A 20557-nucleotide genomic window follows, 5' to 3' on the forward strand; every position below is an offset into this window, starting at 1 on the left:
GGGTCACATGCACGATAAGGTGAAAAAGGTGCAAGAATGAGAGGATGGAGTAAGATGTAGAACTTGCTTGCCTCCTACCTAACCAGACGACCCAATGTATGATGAAGTCTTTTAACTCTGCTAAAGTTCCCTCACCAGGTAAACTACATTCGCTACACGTCCCTCTTCTGTAGGTCTTCTCTTTCCCACTTCCCAGCACATGGGTTTACACATAACACCCACATGTTTATGTCACTTACTTTGTGACGACTTGCCATGCATCCATTTATTATAACTTTTACTTAATGCACTTGGAAATCCTCCACATTATTCGATTCGTGCATGTCTTAGTCTTATCCATAACAATTTCTTAGTCCTGTGGTTCTTTTCAAATTAAGGACTATTCCGGTGGCTTGCAATTTTAATTTTTCTTTGTTTGCCAGGTCTAATGTGTATATATAGCTAGCCTAACATGTGGGGTGTGGGTTATCAGCTTGGTATTCAAAAGTTGAAGTTGATCATCAAACTATACTTGGATCGCTTTCAATTCTTGCTGATGTTTCAGGCCACTAATTTCTCCCTTCTAAATTCTAAGTTGTAACATTGCAGATCACTCTCATGCAGTCTCCATCACAATAGTAGTTTTCCATTCACGTGATGATTCTTGTTCACGAGACTTTCTTGCAACACTTGCCCCACCAAATACTACGAAAAAATGTTTTAAAGTTAGTTCCATACTTCCATCTTATGTGTGTTTATTATTCTGTCAGTTGAGTGGGCTTGCATATATGACACTAGGTTTTGCGTTTAGACTAGGACTATCTGTATCAGACGAGAGTAGAACTTTAGTTGGGTGGGCTTGGGTAAAATCATTGCCCAACCTAAATGATCAGATTTGATTATAGAAAAAAGTTTGTAGATTAGCTTGTAACTCCAACTGTTTTACTAACGTTTCAGAAGGCTAACTTTCATAAGTTTGAGAGATGACAGGTTATATAGATTTACAACTAACATTCCAAATAGTTACAAGATAAGTCACCATTGTTTTCATTTGTACTTACTGGAAACTCAAAGAAACACTAGGATTTTTAAGTGTGTTGTGTATTGTAGAAATTCCTCTCATTATTAATCAGGCAATCCTTGCGTTTAGGTCTTGGAAGCTCAACGGGAGGAATCGCCTTCGTCACACAGCTACTATTGGTTGTTGAAAATGAACGTCTAGCTTCAGTACCTATCTCCTTCCAGCCATTCATACCCCTAGTGAACCCTCTCTGCTTCTCCATTTCATGCCTTTCAGCTCTCCTGAGATTTTGGCTCTTTACTTTACAGCCCAATCTTCCTTTACCAAGTTTTCTAGTTATAGGTATTGGCATGGCCTCAAGACCCATCAACGTAGCTACCACACTTGGTTTGCACCAAATCACACTTTTTCCTCCAATGGTGTGAGGCAAGTTGAGATTCTTCTCAATGCCTAGACCATATCCACCTCCAAGCAGAATTCGCTCGGTAAGTCCACTTCCACAACAAACTGATTTTCGACCATCTTTGTAGCCACCTCCCATTACAGGAGTAATGTTTCTAAAGGATGATCGATACATGGCATCCTTTCCATCAAGGGAGAAACGAGGATATTGGTTCAGTGCATTCCTTGCAGACCGTAGAACATCGGAGTTGGTTACACAGGACATTCTTCGTCGTATCTCTTCATATTCATTCAACTTCACCTTCCTAGCAGCTTCCTCTTCTAACTCTAATTGCAATATCATCTCCTCCAACGTTGGTGTCCGATTTGCTACATTGTTGTCTCCCAAATAGGAGGAACTGTCAAGAGATGGAGTCACCATGCAAGACATGTCTTGGTCGTTTCTCCTTTGGTTTAGCGTTGACGTTGATCCATCCCCATTGCAGAAGTTCTTGAAACCTTTTCTCATCTTAGCTCCTAGATTATTCTTGAGAAGAAGGAAAGACAAGTCTTTCATGAGTGATGTATGTTGTGAAGAGGAATGAGGATGAAGGGAAACTAAAATGAATAAAAGGGTTGGTTAGGAACAAGGTTCAACGTGAATAGAGTGAATGAAGCGGTAGAGAAAAACCTTTACAGTATTCACATGACAAAAGATGCATGGGAAGCCAATGGCGATGGTAATTACCCTACCATTACACGGGAAGTTTCTGATTGGAGTAATTGGACAAGACTTTTATGTGGCGTTAAAGTCATTCATATTCGACGTTTTGTGCATTTTTGGGAGGAGATGTAGGGCGGTAAATGCATGAACATAACCTTGGAATTCATAGCGGTTCCTACTTATTTGGATCAATCATCAATCTCAAAATCTCAAATACAATAGTCTTATACTGTGTGAAATGCTACAAACCTACAAGTATATGATTTTACACATTATTTTAGACCAGTACTGTTTAATCCCTAGTTAGCACTTCAGCATACAACTGATACATCATAGGTACAAAAACTGAGAGCATAATTTGCATTTACCACTTTGAAATTCATTAAGGAAAATAACGTAGTTAAAAACAAGGACCAAAATATCGCCGATACATCTGATATATATCGTTTTTTTGGTACATCAATATCGATATTTCCTATATATATCTACCGAATATTGAACTCTTTTTTCTCCGATATATATCGGAATTTCTGATATAAAACTTTATATTGCCGATATAATTGATATATACGATATTTATGATATATATCGTTTGACTTTTTTACTAATTTTTAATATAAATCTGATATTTCTAATATATTTATAATATATCCGATATTTCTGATATTTTAAATAATTTAGATTGGTCACAAAAAAAAAGATATATCCTATATATCCGATATATATCGGTTTTTGAGTACATATATTCACCGATATCGATATTTTAGTCCGTGACCATATGTGGAGATGCACCTCATCTGCAAATATGCCGCAACATACCAACAGATAGCAGTGTGTATTTCGGGCATGGTTATTTGGCCCATGGAATATTACAATCCATCCGTAAGCCTATTTATTCGGCTTGCCTGATGGGCTGGGGTGGCCTCGGTTAAGCATGCCACTGTTGAGTGTTGACACAGACCTCCATGCGACCCTTGAATAACTTTAACTTTGGTGGAAATTATCCATAAAATTATGAATATACTCCATATAGTTACAGGATCTTCTGATGTTTCATGTTTGTCTTTTTAGGTTGAAAATAATAATCATTAAATTTATTTCAAGCATCTTTACACTTATAGGAAATGAATTTCCTCTATTGTTTAGATGCCAAACAAAATGCATTTCTACATATTGGACCCCACCCAAGATACGCTAATCCATACATACACTGATACTAGGGTGGGTAATGGGCCGGGTCGGGTTAGTCCGGTCCTAAATATTTAAAAGTCCTTTAGATATTAAGATTGGGTTGGTCCGGTCCTAAAATCAGCATAGGATTGGGTCGGGTTTTAGGGCCGGGTCTATATATTTCTTCGTTTTACAAATGTTATTTTTCAGACAAAGATTATTTTTTTGGTTTATGTATTCTGAAAATGTCCGCTCAGATTTTTAGCTTTTAATGGTGTGGGCCGGGAAACTTTTAGTTAAAAACTTTGGACTTTGGATGTGAATAAAAAAATATAATTTATAAAGAAGTAAGTGGGAAAATAAATTGAGAATAATAAATTCTAGACTTTGATTTGATAATCAAAAGAATAAAGTCTTATTTTTTTTTTAGGCTAGTACTCATTGTTCTTTATGGCTTATCTGTTTACGGATATGTTATATAGTGCCTTTAACAGCTTAGTAAATGAAAAAGTTGTTCAAAACACTTGTCCAATCAGTTTAAGAGAAAGCATGCACACATGATATATGTTCCTAGTGTAAAACTGTAAATGTGTAATTAATGTTGAGTATCTCAATCACTAATTGCAAAGTTTGGAAGTTTGGGCAACCTTGAAAACTATCTTTGGTTTTGGAGACCTTGGCCCCACAATAGAAGGAGAAAAAACAGTATTGGATCAATCAGAATATTTGCTTGTCTTGATTCTGATTGGAGTTTGTTATGTAAAAAAGCATTCTGTTTGTCAGTTACTTATCTTTTGAACTTTATTGCCTTAGCTTACTGATCAACCAATCTTTATTTACCAACTCCCTCAACTATATAATTACCAATCATTATAACTCACACACACATTCATTCCTTCAACTGTACTATGATCATGGATAAACTTTTCATCTATGGTAGTACTGTGTTGTTTGGTTTATTATGTTTTTTGTCATTCTCTAAAGCAGCCCCTGAGAATGCTATCATCACAAACCTTCCTGGTTTCAATGGCACTTTTCCTTCCAAACATTACTCTGGGTAACTCTTTTTTTGGCTTTATTATTTTGTTTAAAAGTTTTAACAGTCTACAAACTTATGTATATTTATGACTTGGGTATTGAAGGTATGTGAACATTGATGAGAGTCATGGGAAGAATCTGTTCTACTATTTTATTGCTTCTGAGAGGAACCCATCCAAGGACCCTGTTGTTCTATGGCTCAATGGTGGACCTGGGTGTTCTAGCTTCGATGGCTTCGTGTATGAGCATGGTATTGGTTTCACTTAATTAGCACTCTGATTGATATGACTTAATTTTTCCTGTTCCGCATATTTAATATGGTATATGTACTATGTAGAAGTTGTTTAGTTAGTTGTTGAAACCATTGATAGGAAACTACCTTATCCAAAATGTTTGGTGCAATGAGAGATTTATTTAGGCCATTTCATCAACCTAGAATCTAGAAAATCATTGCTTAAGTGGCTTACTGATGGTTTGATACACTCTTGTTTGCCCATTATGTTTGGGTAGAAATCTGTTTATAAAATGAGGTATGGTCTATGACTCTATGGGGAAGTGAATTAGTGTAATGGCACCTCCCAATATGAAATTCGTATCTTTCTATTGTTTTTGCATATACAAATGCCTTCTTAATTTCTTGTGGTCTTCCACAAAGTCTCTAATTTTGTATGTAATACGCTTGAATTGACTTGAATGTTTATGGGAAGGAGGCATATCAATATCTCTGCTGCATTTTGGCAGGTCCGTTCAATTTTCAAGCAGGAAAGACTAGTGGAAGCCTGCCCCAACTGCATCTTAATCCACACAGCTGGTCCAAGGTTAAAATACTGGAAAGCAAATATATAATCTTGGAATAATTGTTGCTTACATCCTTAGTTATTAGGTTAACTTTTTGTTCCTTATGGACTTTTATTTTGAATTCAGGTTTCCAATATTATCTATCTGGATTCTCCTGCTGGTGTTGGATTGTCTTACTCTGAAAATCAAGATGACTACTATACTGGGGACATTAAGACTGCCTCTGATACTCACACGTTTCTCCTCAAGGTACTACACAAACTTGAAATAATTATTCATTCATCGTTTTGGTTTCGATAGGAGCCCGGCCTGTACATTTCTCTTCCCTTTAATGTAGAATACACACCACACAGTTTACATTGCATGAAATTGGCCTGTTTACCTAGTAATAGCTATTTTTCCATAATGAACATGTAGACGTGAAAATAATTTCAATGCGTGTTTCGCAGATACCTATGATTTGAACAAAGTCTTAAAACTAGATAGGTTTCCTCTATTTTTCACCTTTTAAGTTTTAACATTTACCTAGCCCATAAGAATGTTCATATAAATCTCCGAACTCTTCTGATTCATGCAGTGGTTTGAGCAATACCCAGAGTTTCTATCTAACCCCTTTTTCATTGCCGGGGAGTCATTTGCTGGTGTGTATGTCCCAACTCTGGCTTCTGAAGTAGTAAAAGGTAGATACATAAGTTATAAGGACCTCTTTTGTTTTGGAACCATAATTTTATTACAACTTACAACTTGAGCTCTCTTGCAGGAATTGATGCTGGTGTAAAGCCTAATATCAACTTGAAGGTTGGTCCTATATATTGGTGGCTTCGTGTTTTTGCAGAGTGTAGTGGTGATGTTTGCATTGCCTCATTTTGAGTTAATGTTCATTTGATACAGGGTTACATGGTTGGAAATGGGGTTACTGACAATGTATTTGATGGTAATGCTCTTGTACCTTTTGCACATGGAATGGGCCTTATCTCGGATGATCTATTTCAGGTGCGGGAAAGTTCTTATGCACTGCCTAGGATTACCTTATACCAATTTTGTTGTTTACATACATATATTGGCTTAAATAGCTGCTTACTGAATCAGGTTTTAAGAGGCATATATATCCACCTAGTGTATGTTCAATTCCCTTTTTGAGATAACTTTGGTTCATTTCAGGAGGCCAGTACCGCCTGTAAAGGAAATTTCTGGAACCCCATCAATGGAGACTGTAGTAAATTGCTTGATAAAGTTGACGAGGTACTTTCTGTCCAGTTACAATTTCTTCTGAAGCTTTTATTTTATTTTATTTCTTCATGGTACTTGAATCTGTTATTTCTTTTTATAAGAGCTCTTCTCCGCATGCAGGACATCGATGGTCTAAATATCTATGATATCCTTGAGCCCTGCTACCACGATCCAGAAGCAAGAGATGTTTCAACTGTTAACATCAAGTTACCATCTAGCTTCAAGGAACTAGGTGAGACTGATAGGCCCCTTCCTGTCAGGAAAAGGTTGTTTGGACGTGCTTGGCCTCTACGAGCTTCCATACGAGATGGATTTGTTCCTACATGGCCACAGCTGCTGCATAGCAGTAATGTTCCTTGCACTGTAAGTTTCTAAGTGGTATTCCTTTTGGACTCTATTAAGTTGAAATCTTCTAGTAGAATGCTTCATATATATAGATATTGCTTTGTGTTATTAGTGCCGCAAGGTCAAAGGCATATATATTTTGCATTTGGAAAGGTGTCCACAAATTGTAGGAAGTATACATAATTTAGATTGTGAAGTCTTGTTGAATTCTGAGCCACCATTTTACTGCTGAAGAGGAAAAGATTTGATTCAATAACTTTTGGTGTTAATTCTAACTGCAAACAGAAGTGGCCCATGACAATATTCTACGATTTTCTGATTTGATGTTTATTTGACCTTTTTAAAATCTGCTTTCATTGCATATCCTCTCTACTCTCATTTTCTAGCTGTTCTCTTCATATCTACTTAGTGTATGATATCTTCAGTTTTTTCCGAGTGTATGATATCTTCAGTTTTTTTCCGTGAAGTGATTGCAATGAACTGTTCGCTACTAGTGCAAGAACAAGTGAGCATAGATTGTTCCTTAACTGCAAATTTCTTATGGAACTGATAAGCACGTGTTTTTCTGTACTTTGGGTCCTTATGCTGGAATTATTAAAGCATATGTTATCTGTTGAGTTTAGTTGGAGTTACAGACTATTCGTACCTTATGCTTGAACCAAATTATGTTGATGTCTTTTTTAATTGTCTATAATTTTAAATTTTGAAGATTATGAGAATATTTTGCTTAAAATGATTAGATTTCTAAAAAGTATTCTCTAACTGTCTTAACATATCTCTCTCAACGGGAATGTCTCCGGCTTCCCGTCTAACTTTACTGATCAAAATATTGATGAGTTATGACATTCTAGAGTGATAAAGTTGCAACGGCATGGCTTAACAATGAAGCAGTTAGGAAAGCAATTCACGCAAAGCAAGCAGTAAGTGTTTGTTGTGTTTATACTATTCAATTCAGTTCAATATATCCAAATCTAGTGAAGTCCTGAATTCTCTCTCGCATATCTACCATTAGGGAAGCCTTACTTGGGAGCTATGTACGGGCAGTATCTCTTATCATCACGATGCAGGGAGCATGATCAAGTACCACAAGAACCTGACAGAGCGTGGATATCGGGCACTTATATTCAGGTATGCTCCCAAGTCCCAACTGTCTGATCAATGTTCTTGGGCTTTTTCACAAAGAGAGTCGCTAGAAAATCTTTAACAAGCAGCAGCCTTTGTTATTAGCTCTTGTGAAACTAACACCTTTTAGATACTAACTCCTTGGTGACTTTTGTAAATGTACAATGAAATCCCAAGGCACTTCATGTGATGTTTGGTCAGGACTTCCACATGTTATACTCTTATAAAAGAATGTAATCTGAAAAGTCTTCTCTGCTCAGAACTCATAGCTCTACTTTAAAGTGTGTGGATAACATGCTTGGTTTCATGTTATTATAAGCAAATAGATAGCAAAAATGTATATTCATTTCATATGTATATGCTGCAAAATTGTTGCTCTTTCTTTTGGTAGTTCATTTTTCTGAGATGGTTGATTTTCTGTACTTTGCTGGCAGTGGTGACCATGATATGTGTGTACCTTATACGGGTAGCCAAGCATGGACTAGATCACTGGGATATAAGATTGTGGATGAATGGAGGCCTTGGATTTTCAATGAACAAGTTGCAGGGTACATTGGATCTCTAACTTCTTGTCAATCTTAGATATTTCTTAATGCAGGAAGAATTTAGTGAACATATCACACGGGGTGAGTCTCATGCTGAACTCTCTGATATATTGCAGGTACACACAAGGATACGATAAGAACCTCACCTTTCTCACCATAAAGGTTAAATGCAACTCACTGCCTTAACTTTGCCTTGTAATCTTTATTTAGAAAAGAGTATCTACCTTGCTTTTCTTACAGTACTAATTGGATGTACCAATGTACCATGTTACCATGTACATATCTGATATCTTCTCCTTTGTGTTTATGTTATGGAAAAACTAAATTGATCTTATACTTCAAATCTTTCTTCACTTTTATGTCTGATTAAGATTTTCATGTCTTTGTCCACTAGGGAGCTGGGCATACTGTTCCTGAATACAAGCCACGAGAGGCATTAGCCTTTTATAATGGCTGGCTGGCTGGAGAAAAAATATGAATGAAGTCAGGGTTGTGCTGGGGAATACTTTGCTCTTGACACATTGTACATTATAAAACTACATTTCTCTTTTGTTTTTCAGCAACTATTTAGCACCCCCTTACAGGAAGAAAATAATTAAAGAGGGGGTTTAATCTTCAGTGTCCCATTATTTTGGTGGATAATAATCACAGCAAAATGAGAAACTTCGTTTTATTAGTGAATAAAACTACGATTTCCTTTTCAATATTCTGTTCAATTATCTGTAAAATAGTAAAATGTATTGAATTTGGCTTGCATTTGGGGGGAGTCTGAAGAAGAATATTTTGGTTCTTGTAGCACCATAGATTACTCGGAAATGAAGTTTCTAATGCTCAATTTTCTTTTCACAATTTTGGGGTGCGAAACTAGATCTGTCACATCACCTACATTAGCATGTGGGATGACACTTGGACTTGTCTATTCCGCCTTTATATTGGCGCAAAATTTATGTGCCCTTCCTATTCCTATTCCTATGAAGAGCTGAAGACATGGCCTAGAACATACATATCCCCCGAGAACCACCTCTCTCTTTTCGTAGCACTGATTTGACGACTAAAAACAAAATAAGTTACCAAACAAAAAAAAACATCATCAAACAACTTCATCACTTTAGAACCTCAACAGCACAATTAAAGCACAATTCTTATTGCTCCATATTTTTGATAGATGTAAAGAGGACACGTCAGCAAGTGTAACAAACAAGATTCAGTTAGAATTTTGACAATTGTGTTTGATAACAACCTGTAACAACTTTGTATGAGTTAGTATATAAAGAGTATTTTGTAACAATTGAAAGTAAGAAATGAAAAATACATTTTTAGTTTTCAGTGTTTTTCTTAAAACATTATCATGATGGAGAGGAGAGACTCAAACTCATACTTCTCAAAAAAAACAAAAATGTATATAAACATAAAAAGAAGCCGAGACAATGTATATAAACATAAAAAGAAGCCGAGACATTAAAATTAGTGTGAATGCACCTTTGAATATCTACAATAATTTGGATGTGAATCGGTTAAAGGTTTATTAGTTACTCAGATAAACAACAAAGTTGTTTTTGTTAACAACTTTAATTTTTGTTGTCGTAGGAATAGAAAGGGAAATTAAGAACACAACATAAAGGGAGAGAAATACCTTCCCAAAGGTCTCCAGTTTCCAAACATTTATGCAAAAATGTTATCGGTGGTCTAGTTATATTCAAGAGATATTTTATCTTTTTATAATTTCAAGAGTTCGGAAAAAAAAATATAATTTCAAGAAAGATTTTATCTAGTTGTATTTTTTCTTGAATAAAAGTTCTTTAATATGTTTTTTTGAAGATTTGTTGTTAAGTTACCATAGCTTAAATGTATAATCAAATGTGTATCAAAAGGGATGTTTTTGATTAATTGTTAAAAACTACTCTTGAATGAATTTCTTTGAAGATTGTATTTAAGTCATTATTATTATTCTTATTTTTTTATATAGATGTTCTTCAAAAATTCAGATAAATATTGAAAAAAAAAAAGAGAGAAAGAGGGAAGAAACAAAATAGAAACTAAAAAGCAAAATCAACAAACAGGAATTAGATACCGTTTTGGTTTATATATTACAGGAAGAAGAGAAGAAGGGAAAAAAATAAGTATTTTTTTTTAAATGAGTACTAATGATGTGGGGTTAGGCAGGGATAATTGAACTTAATGTTAATTTCTAGCAAAATGAGGGGATAGATTTATGTAGGTGAAAAACAATAGGGTAACATTAATAATGGTATTGTGATTCATAATGAGAGAAGGAGAGGTTTAAGATGGATGAGTTCTTACCATCTAATGAGGATTTAGGGTGTGTTTGTTAAATTTTAACTCATGGAAAGGAAAGGAAATAAAATGGGTGGTCCACTATGGAATGGAATGGAAATGAAATAATTTTAAATGGTATGTGTTTGGTAAACTGGGGAAAGGAAAGTAAAAACTGGGGAAAGGAAAATAAAAACTGGGGAAAGGAATAATCATGTTTGTTTACAAAAGCTATGGAAAGGAATAATTGTATTGTTGGGTCATGGGTGTATTAGTAGTAAGTCCCTATCTATATATTTCCTTTCCTTTCCTTTCCACAAAATTTTCAGGGGTTAGCTAAGAACACAAAACCTTTTCTATTTGTTTCCATATGGAAAAGTTCATTTCCTTTCCATTGGTAAACAAACGCCTTAAAAACTATAGAAAAGGTAGGTGGACCACTCTTATTTTCTTTTCCTTTCCATAGTATTTCCATCGTAACAAACACACTCTTAGTTGAACAACTATACAAACACAACAATATCAATGAAACGATCGACACGAACTGAACATGCTTGAAGTGCATCCTACAATTTTAACTGGTCTGTTATAAAACTTTATAATTTTCATGTTGGATTTTAATGTTTTTGTTGATTCATCAAACTATTTTCTTTAGGTACGACATTTGTCTATCCAAACTTAGATGATGTTGTTCAACACATGCGCGCAGAAGCAGTTGTAGATGACATGTAGTATATCACTTCAATATTTGTTGGTGTTGAGTTCTTTTGTTAGTGTTGAGGGAGCTTGGTTCCTTAGAGCATTTTTAGGAGAACAACCAAAAAAACACTAAAATTTTGAACCAAACCAAACACCAAACCAAAAAAATATCAACCATGTTTAGGAGCAACATCAAATTTTCGACATCAAATGACGCGGTTTTGGATAAATCGCGCCATATACCCCACACAGTTTTCCCAACACCGTGCCAGTGAAGCCCATATAAAAGGCGGCTTTTCAAAAACCCCGCGATCAACTTTCTTATTTTTTTTCTTTCCCAATCTCTCGCGCGGTTTTGGCAAAACGCGTGATTGAAACCCAAAATCTAGCCCAAGCCCACGTGGTGTTGGTAAAACCGCACAATTTTTCTAAAACCGCGTGAGTGATTTGATATAGCACCAAAGCTAGAACCAAGTATTGGGCGATTTGGTGTTTGGTTTGGTGTTTTTTTTTCAACACCAACATGTATTGGGAAAAAACACCAAATTTGGTTTAGTTTTGTTTGGTATCACTGTTTTCAAAACCCAACATTTTTAATTCTTTAGCTACTCATGATGTTCACGCATGCATGGGTGAAATTGAAAAAACAACCAAATTATTCTTGGGAATTTAATATTTGATGCTAGATTGGTATTTTAATCCTAAAAACATAGCTAATCCTGGAAAACCCACATTACATTTTTAATTCTTTAGCTACTCATGATGTTCACGCATGCATGGGTGAGAAGCCCATATTACTTACTGGGGGTGTTTGGAACTGTCTCACAATCAAATGTTAAGTTCTTGTGGAATAACTGAATAAGTCGAATAACAACTCTTGTACGTATAATGTGAAGCATGATCTTCTTGTTAGTGTGTGTTTTTAATTGTAGATCAAAGATGTTTCATTAAACATAGACTTCTTATAATCCTGGATGTGATGAAGAAGGTAAGTGTTGATAATATAGCTCAAACATGAAAATATAGCCCAGTAATTGTCTGTAAGCCCATAAAACTCAAGTTGGAAAAAAAAGGCCTTTCCTCCCCCAACTTCACATTTGAACCACAGAGGAGGAGAAGAAGAAGAAGTTGAGAGAAAAATGGCGGGAACACCATTAATGCAACAAAATCAAGCAATAGGCAACCCAGTTTTGGAAGGTTCCCCAGCAGTACCAGGAACAGACATGACTGGAATTTGTTTCAGGGATCAACTATGGCTCAATTCATACCCTCTTGATCGAAACTTGGTTTTCGATTACTTTGCTTTATCTCCATTCTATGATTTCTCTTGCAATAATGAACAGCTCAGAGTTCGCTCCATTCATCCTTTGGATATTTCTCATCTCTCGTATGATTTCTTTCCCTTTCTTTATTTATGAACTATAATTTTACAATACTTACTAGAATAAAGATCATATTTTTACATCGTATCTGCAGTAATGTATGCCAAAAGTGAGTAAAATTTTATTGAAAAGTGTGTTGAATGCCAAACACTTATCCCTTCAAGCCATAGATGTAATGTAGAACTGCTGGAAGACTTGGGGAATTAAATAGGTAAACTATCTACAATGTGGTATTGTGTTGTATATAGGAAAATGACGGGAATCGAGTACACGCTTAGTGAAGTTATGGAGCCTCACCTTTTTGTCTTCCGGAAGCAAAAGAGGGATACTGCAGAGAAAGTAACACCGATGCTTACTTACTATGTTTTGGATGGTTCAATTTACCAAGCCCCACAACTGTGCAATGTGTTTGCAGCTCGAATTGTAAGTTTTCTTTTCGTTCTTATTTCGTTTTTGTGTTTGTTTCCAGTTTACTAATAAACGCATCCCATAGTTGTTCGCTTCTTACGCGTTTGCTTTCTGAGCTAAATGTTTGAGTCTTGTTGTTCTTATGTGGCAGGGAAGAGCGCTTTATCATATATCAAAATCTTTCACGACTGCTGCATCAAAGTTGGAAAAGATTGGATTTGGTAATTAAAATTCTGTAAGATCTTTTTTAGTGCCACCTTTTTTCCTTAATGTGCATAGAGAGAGAAAAAGGGTTTATGATGTATCAAGCCAAGTTCTATTAAGTAATAGGTGTTAGCATTTAATTTTAACACAACACAACTTCCTTATTTGGAGAGCAATAGTTGCTAGCCGTCTTACGTTCTGCACAGATTTATGCTTATATACGATGATTCTAATATACACTGATGTTTTTTCATACTATATTATGGTTTAACGTAGTGATTTAATCAAAGGTGGAAGCGAACTTCAATGATAAACACCAATGCATTTTATTTAAACAAACCCCTAAAACTAGGGTTCTAACCTTCAAACCAGAATAACAATTCTTTAAGATAAATATTCAATAGTAACCAATTTAACAATGAAGGGCTAGATGCCTTTAAATAGGAAAACTTGTTTCTTATTCTAAGTGGAAATGGAAATAGAAACTAAATAACCCTATTTTAAAAACATATAAGCAACTAATAAAATAGATACCTGTTTACTAATTACTAAACAAGGAACTAAATCGGATATAAGAGCTAATGACTAAACCATCATGGTCTGATACTGGCATCAGCGTGACATGCTCTGCATCACGTAGTATATTAGTATGTTATGTAATAGAGTGGTCTGTCTCATGTTCCACTTTCAGCCAAATGTTTATTACAGCCTTAAAACTTACTTCTAATTTAAAGAAAAAAATGAAAGCTTCTTATACTGTTAAAATTTTATTACATAGCTTGACAAAGTTCATAACATTCTTAATGTAATAATGTTCCATGCATTTTTGGTCTGTCAAACCAAGTTGTAAGCCCCACTTCAGTTAAAATAGATAAGTTATAACATATCATTAGCTGTATAATTTTACTTTAATAAACAGTATTAAGGCACCTATTTAGCGAAATAATCAATTATGTTACTTATCCAATCCGATTTAAATTTATCTCTCCTTCCGGGCTCCCCATTATTTTATAGCAGCTCCTGGCGTCTTAAATAGTAGGTCCTTGATTGTCATCACACACTTTAGTTAAGGTCTAGTTTGAGTGGTAATAATGCATGTTATTGAGTTGTGGGTTTGTGGAGGTTCATATCTGTGCAATTCGATTGTTTAGTGTGTTGATATGCTTCTTGGGGATTATCTGAAATCCCAAACTGTTTACTGTATACACTTCCTTTGTGCGCATGGGCTTTAATACTGTAATTCCTAGATAGGATGACCGTACATAGTTAAGGGCGGGTTAACACTTCCAGTGTTTTTAAATTCGACAAAGTTTCCCTTCCACAGGAAGGGAGACATAAATTTCATCTCCTCTCTCTGCTTACTGATTTCTTACACAGTAACATGGCTTTCTTTTGTGTGTGTGTGTGTGTGTGTGGGCGTTTAGTTATTTTGAATGTTTAATCCAGCTTTGATGATATTTTTATGATCTTTCATCACTTACTGAGATATTGCAACTCTTTTCTAAGAGGTTTAAGTTTTTCTCAAATTTGACACTTTAAACTAGGTTATGTCCAAAATAAGAGTATTTTACGGCAATGACACCAGTTTCCTTTCAGAACTCTAGAAATGCTGGATATAACCAAATAAAATTTATGGGCTCAAAGTTAGCATCAATTCTGACACTTAATGCTGCTCTCTTCTTATTGTTCACTCCCGGTTATTTGTTGCTTCTAAACGTCAATGGTTAGCTTTCTATGCCCTGATGCAGCTACAATGGTATATGTGATGCAGTTGATGGTGAGTCTGAAACTGCTACCCTTGAACCTAAGGTCGCAAAAGAATCAATTGATTTTAAGGAAGTTAAACGAGTAGACCACATTCTTGCATCATTACAACGTAAGGTACATTGATTTTCTTACCTGGTATCTCAACTTTGCTCCCTTGGTAAATCAATGGTCATTGTTGTAGTGATCATATTTCTGCAAACTAAACTATATTAAGATTACCAAAGTTGAGTTTTGTATAATATATTATATTCACGCAGCTTGGACCAGCCCCTCCTCCACCACCATTCCCAGAAGGTTATGTGCCTCCAACGTCTGAAGCAGAGAAAGGTTCTGAAAACCAGCAAGGGACTGAGACACAATTGCCTCTGGACCCTATCATTGACCAAGGTCCATCTAAAGGATAAAATATTAGACTAGAACTCCATGGTTACATTATCTTCTGCCATGCACAGGTGATCAAAATTTTGTAAACTTGATTGCTCAGCTGAAAAATGAGTGATTCTGGTAATTCAGTCTGTTCTTGTAAGAGACCAAACTTCATGTTCAAAACCAGAATATTGTTGAATGTATTACAGAGACCTTCATTTAAGAAAAAATAATGTAAACAGTGCCAGATGTAACCATATCAAGAGGATATTGTTGTTCAGGCGAACAAGAGGCAATGAACCTAAGCTTCCTGTTTCTTTCCTTGCTACAAAGAATCTTCAACATGAAAACCAATTCGCAAGTTACGTTTTTGTTCCATGTAAGAGTGGTTTCTTAAGAAAATGATTTTAGGAAGTTAACAGAAACAGACACGATTTGTAACACAAAAGATTGTAAAAGAGAATCATGCACCAGCCTGATGATTATGATGATGAGTTGGTTTCATACATGGTTAATAAATCAGCTGACCACCCATTCCTTCAAAACCGGATTAAGCATTGAGCTGTATATCTAAGAAATCAACCAGAACTGATAGCCAACTTGTATTACTCTTTCTCACAAAGAAATGACAAGTCCAACTTAAAGTGAACATCCAATTGCCAAAGCAAGTTTCAGCAAAAAGGGAAGAAACAACCTTAGAACATATTATTGACATCCTTATTAACATAAAATCATTGTTCTGGAACTTTCAGAAAATATGGAAGCAAATGAAAGAAACAATTGATCCATGCAACTGGCAAACCCCTTCAACTTCACATATTTATTAACAGAGAGTAACAACAAATCACACTAACAAAACGACGGAGAGTTGGGTTTTACAAAAATTCCAATTCTACCCACGCTTCAGAGCCAGAAGATAAAGGAGGATTCCCCAGACAAACTAATACAGCCGGGTCAACATCTCCGATTTTGAACAAAAAATGAAAATAATACAACTCCCCCCTACAAAACATTAAACCATTTCTCTGTAGGAAGGGGAACCGCCAGTAAAACAGAATATGACGAGAAGATTAGGAATGAAAATAATCATCATTATATATTTATGACCACTAGAGGCAATCCCAGTAAAACAAACTCTTTCCCCTCAATTTACTTTTGAGCCTTTGTTTCTCCCAGTGGCCTCTTCTCCTCCTTCCCCGCAACAAACCTTGGTAAAGTCAACATCGTGTTCACACGTGAGACACCTTCAAGTGCAGACCATTCATCTCCCTGTCCCATAGAAGTAGCCAATTCCTTTGAGGATTCTTCCCCATTCTTCTCTGGCAAAATCTCATCTGGGGTTCGTACAGTTCCTGATCGTTCCAATTCAGATGGACCCACTGGTATCTCTTCTTCGTTCTCCTTTTGGATGGTCATTGGATCCGCTGATGCCGACTCTTCACCAGATTTTGAAATGAGGGTGGAAGAACTATTCAGATTGGAGTCAAGAAATAGACAAACTACAGCGCAGTCATCAACCTTGGACGTTGGATACTTCAACCTCCAGGCTCGGACTGCATGTTCAACTAGAAACCTCGATGCCAAAGACCTGGTTGGAGCTGCAGCAATTATGTCTACTACTTCCTTGTTTGATAGTACATCCCATACCTGTCACATGGAAATAGAAAGTTGTATAATTAGTCAATTTCATTTAGATCTGATCATTCCAACAACGAAAAGATAACTCAAGCACTTTCGTCTTTGATGTATTTCCTTGTTTGCCAGAACAGTGCTCTTTACATTAGTTAACAGAGAAAGAAGCTGCTTGCCATAAGGGATTGATATATATATTATAAAACAACGCCCTAACGATTCAAAAGAACTTCTAAGCGATGCAAGCCATATGGATCCAAAACAGAACCAACCAGTTCCACACCTTCCAGATAGTTGCACACACTAAAATTTGATAACAGGCACGGTGCTTTGAGGGGAGTAATCCCCCCAAACCAAAGTGGAGAACTGGGCCACAAAATTCCAAAAAAACCTAGATTTCATCTTCCAATTTGATGTTTCTTTATATTATGTTTTTTTCACTTTACAGGGGCCCACATGCCCACATGCAGGTCATAATAGCAGTTTAATAAAGTCAAACGAATAGCGGACCAAACGGGAAGCACAACAAGTTGGACAAGTATAACCAAGATTGAACCTCTCATCACCCTCAATTTCAAATTGATTGGACCAACTACATGCAAATTCAACAAGAACAGATGTAAATGAATCACTTCACCAATTGAACTGTCATTGTAATAATTTATTTCACAACACAGATTTCCCAGTGTCGCTTTCATTTTGTGTTTGTATCAACCGAACTGTATGGACGTACTCCGTACATAGAATAGACATGTTCCTATCTACAGGCATACATAGAGACACATGTAGTTGTGTGTAAACGAATTTTCTTCCAGTGATACCAAGTTCGTGCTTCGTACATAGATAGGTACGTTCACACATGTCCCTATCTACAGACACCTGTATTTGTGTGTAAACGAAATTTCTTCAAGTAGATACCATGTGTAGTTTTTAGTAAACAGTCTACAGCGTCACAGCGAATTTCAAAAAGTTCCAAATATAAATAATGATCCTAAAAAAGATCAATCCCTTATAACAGAGAACGGAGAAAAAAATCCTTACCCCATCAGTGGCCAGCACAACAAATTAATCCTTCTCAGTGAGACGCCGATATGAAATTTCAGGCACAGAGATCAAACCAAAATCCTTGAGGCAAAAGTCTCCAAACGCTCTGGCCATCGCTAGACCAGGAGAGTCATTGTTTGGTAGCCAGACTCGAGCAACTTCTGGCTCATCCTGAAGGGCGAAAACCCGCCCCCTACATCTCCTGATCCTCTCTGCTTCCGCTATAAAATAGAATAACAATAGTTAGAGCACATTCAATACAAAAATTGCCTCAAGAGAAGGAGAAAGCTGGAGACAAACCAGGGAGATTTGGTTTAAGATCGACAGTCAACTGAACTGCAATAAGAGAGCCATCTTGATCTCTAGTTCCCAGTATGGCTCTTGAGTCCCCGATATTTCCAATTACAAGATCTTGACCCTAAATAAAATTAAGGAAGGGGGAAAAAAAATACAAATAAATTAATGAAATCAACCAAAATCTTTAATGTTACAAAAAATTGACTGGAGGGAGCCACGAAAGAAAAACAATATATATTACCTGTTTGACCAGTGTAACTGCGGTTGTCCCACTGCAGAAGCAGTCGATGTTGCGGTGCATTCTCAGCTCATTATCTATAACTTTAAATGCCTTTAGAAATGACTCTTTCAGTGTCTGAAAGATTTCTGGATGCTTCTCCTTTTCTTCAAGGTCCATGCAGGCACCAGATTCCTCATCAGCACATAAAGAGGCAGTTTCTTCTGAGTTCATGCTTCCCATCGCACTCATGTTCTCTTTAAACCCACCTTCGGCACCTGTATTTATATGCCAATGCGCGCTGAGCTTCAGAGGAAGAGAGTCCCTCACTCTCTTAGCAACCATGTGGCCGCAGGGACCATGGCCATCAAAAACCCCACAGAAGACTGTGTCCGTCCTTGATCCAAAGTTCTGCATATGCAAAAGAATCAGTTCAGAAAAAACTCTGGTGCCCTAGATAGAAGGGTGTGTAAGAAAAGGACGTCATAGACTGGTCTAAACAAAGAGGAGTTTTGAGTCAACTGAAAACTTAAATCTGGTGATTGCTCGTTAGAGATGGCCAGAGCAATAGTCAAATATTTTATTATATCAAACAAGCCGGAAGATGTACCCATGGGTGGAATTGATATAACCATTCCTTCGCACTTCTTTCGGTAATCAGCAGTATAAACATTTCAATACAAGATTTGACTGTCAAAAATGGATGTATCACTACACATGGGGATAAAATTTAACATTCTCGGCAAGAACCAATAAACAAATCAAACCTTGTGATACAAATTTAGCATACAAATAACAAACCAACTGATGTAAACAGAGCAGTGAAATCGAAACAAATATGACTTGGTGAAAAGTCTTAATTTCCAAACCATCCATATTATAAAATTTTCTAAGTTTACAAATTGAGACGTTACCTCCCATACAATCATAGCATCCTGGTTGGTCCCTTTCTTGCCTTGCTGAGTAAACATCGACGCAACATCACTAGACCCATTCAAAAACATTCTACCAGGAGTTCTCCGAAGCTTTTCATCGCTTAAAGAATAGTTCTTTGCCCCGAGTTTCTTCTTCAAATTCCTCTTCAGCTTCTTCCCCCACCCCCGGAAGAAGTAGAGGTCGGAGAATAGGAGATAGAACTTCTCCCATCTGCCGATAAACAGGACCCCATACTAAGGGCCCTGATTATACTTAGTAAGCACTCCAGACCAGCTACACAGTTACAGCCACCACTATTATCTATTGAAGAATCCGTCAGTAACAATCTTGATATCTCCTTTTCTCCTCTCCTTCAATCCAAAAACACACCCAATAACAACAATTTCAATTTCAATTTCAATTTCTTATCAATCAAAAAAGTACAATCAAGATAAACAACTCACCAGAGAATCATTCCACACAGATCATTGAAACTCAATTGCCCCAATTCCAATAAAACTAACACGGATCTAATAATAATAATATAAACACGAAAAGATTTGTACTTTATATAGGAAAAGTTGCAAAGAGTTTTATATCTAATCAAACTACACCCAGTTTTTTTCGTGTTTGATTAAATTGGAAAGTTGAGTGTATAGCATGAGCAGACAATGAGGAAGAGGAAATTTTGATACTTTTTTTGACCCGATCAATGATTATTTATTTATTTTGATTGTAGATTTTTTTTTTTTCTGTGACAATGTTTTTATTTCGTTTTTTTTTTTTTTTTGTTATACCTTATCTAAAAAACGCGATAAAAAAACTGAGATAATGATAATGCCAGTTGGGAGTTTGGATGTTTTCAGGTAAACGAGTGGTTGTATTACTGACTTCATTGACTTGACTGTAAGGTAAGAAAATCTAGTTTTTTTTTTGAAAATAATTTTATAGTTTGCAAGACTTTATTAATGGTGATCTTGGAGTATGGGACACATCCAG

General features: G+C 36.1%; 4 protein-coding genes and 1 long non-coding RNA gene across 5 annotated transcripts; 3 read left to right on the forward strand and 2 right to left on the reverse strand.

Moving 5' to 3' along the window:
• Positions 1 to 4: 4 nt before the first annotated feature.
• On the forward strand, positions 5 to 486 carry LOC147473833 (uncharacterized). The gene is made up of 2 exons (XR_015210274.1): positions 5 to 138; positions 423 to 486. It is a non-coding gene; the product is annotated as an uncharacterized LOC147473833 (long non-coding RNA).
• Positions 487 to 930: 444 nt separating this feature from the next.
• Positions 931 to 2095, reverse strand: LOC147473834 (uncharacterized). Its single transcript, XM_086586996.1, has one exon. It carries the CDS (start codon positions 1956 to 1958, stop codon positions 1068 to 1070), a length of 891 nt encoding a protein of 296 aa, XP_086443122.1. The 5' UTR covers positions 1959 to 2095; the 3' UTR covers positions 931 to 1067.
• Positions 2096 to 3710: 1615 nt separating this feature from the next.
• Positions 3711 to 9109, forward strand: SCPL20 (serine carboxypeptidase-like 20). Its single transcript, XM_086586998.1, has 14 exons — positions 3711 to 4332; positions 4418 to 4563; positions 5055 to 5131; positions 5238 to 5360; positions 5689 to 5791; positions 5872 to 5909; positions 6003 to 6104; positions 6273 to 6353; positions 6462 to 6704; positions 7538 to 7606; positions 7699 to 7814; positions 8243 to 8356; positions 8470 to 8515; positions 8748 to 9109. Exons 1-14 carry the CDS (start codon positions 4184 to 4186, stop codon positions 8829 to 8831), a joined length of 1491 nt encoding a protein of 496 aa, XP_086443124.1. The 5' UTR covers positions 3711 to 4183; the 3' UTR covers positions 8832 to 9109.
• A 3237-nt stretch (positions 9110 to 12346) lies between these two features.
• MED6 (RNA polymerase transcriptional regulation mediator-like protein) lies at positions 12347 to 15710 on the forward strand. The gene is made up of 5 exons (XM_086587015.1): positions 12347 to 12713; positions 12957 to 13131; positions 13268 to 13337; positions 15092 to 15201; positions 15345 to 15710. The coding sequence occupies exons 1-5, from the start codon at positions 12466 to 12468 to the stop codon at positions 15489 to 15491; spliced, it is 750 nt and encodes a 249-aa protein (XP_086443141.1). The 5' UTR covers positions 12347 to 12465; the 3' UTR covers positions 15492 to 15710.
• Positions 15711 to 16241: 531 nt separating this feature from the next.
• Positions 16242 to 20167, reverse strand: LOC147473837 (putative protein phosphatase 2C 33). Its single transcript, XM_086587014.1, is given in 7 exon segments — positions 16242 to 17100; positions 18127 to 18350; positions 18430 to 18547; positions 18668 to 19054; positions 19558 to 19734; positions 19737 to 19929; positions 20023 to 20167. Coding segments are annotated over 7 exon segments (1608 nt in total). The 5' UTR covers positions 20034 to 20167; the 3' UTR covers positions 16242 to 16602.
• Positions 20168 to 20557: the final 390 nt, after the last annotated feature.

This window comes from Coptis chinensis, unplaced genomic scaffold, assembly GCF_015680905.1.
Source record: "Coptis chinensis isolate HL-2020 unplaced genomic scaffold, ASM1568090v1 utg1761_pilon_pilon, whole genome shotgun sequence".
Lineage (NCBI taxonomy): Eukaryota > Viridiplantae > Streptophyta > Magnoliopsida > Ranunculales > Ranunculaceae > Coptis > Coptis chinensis.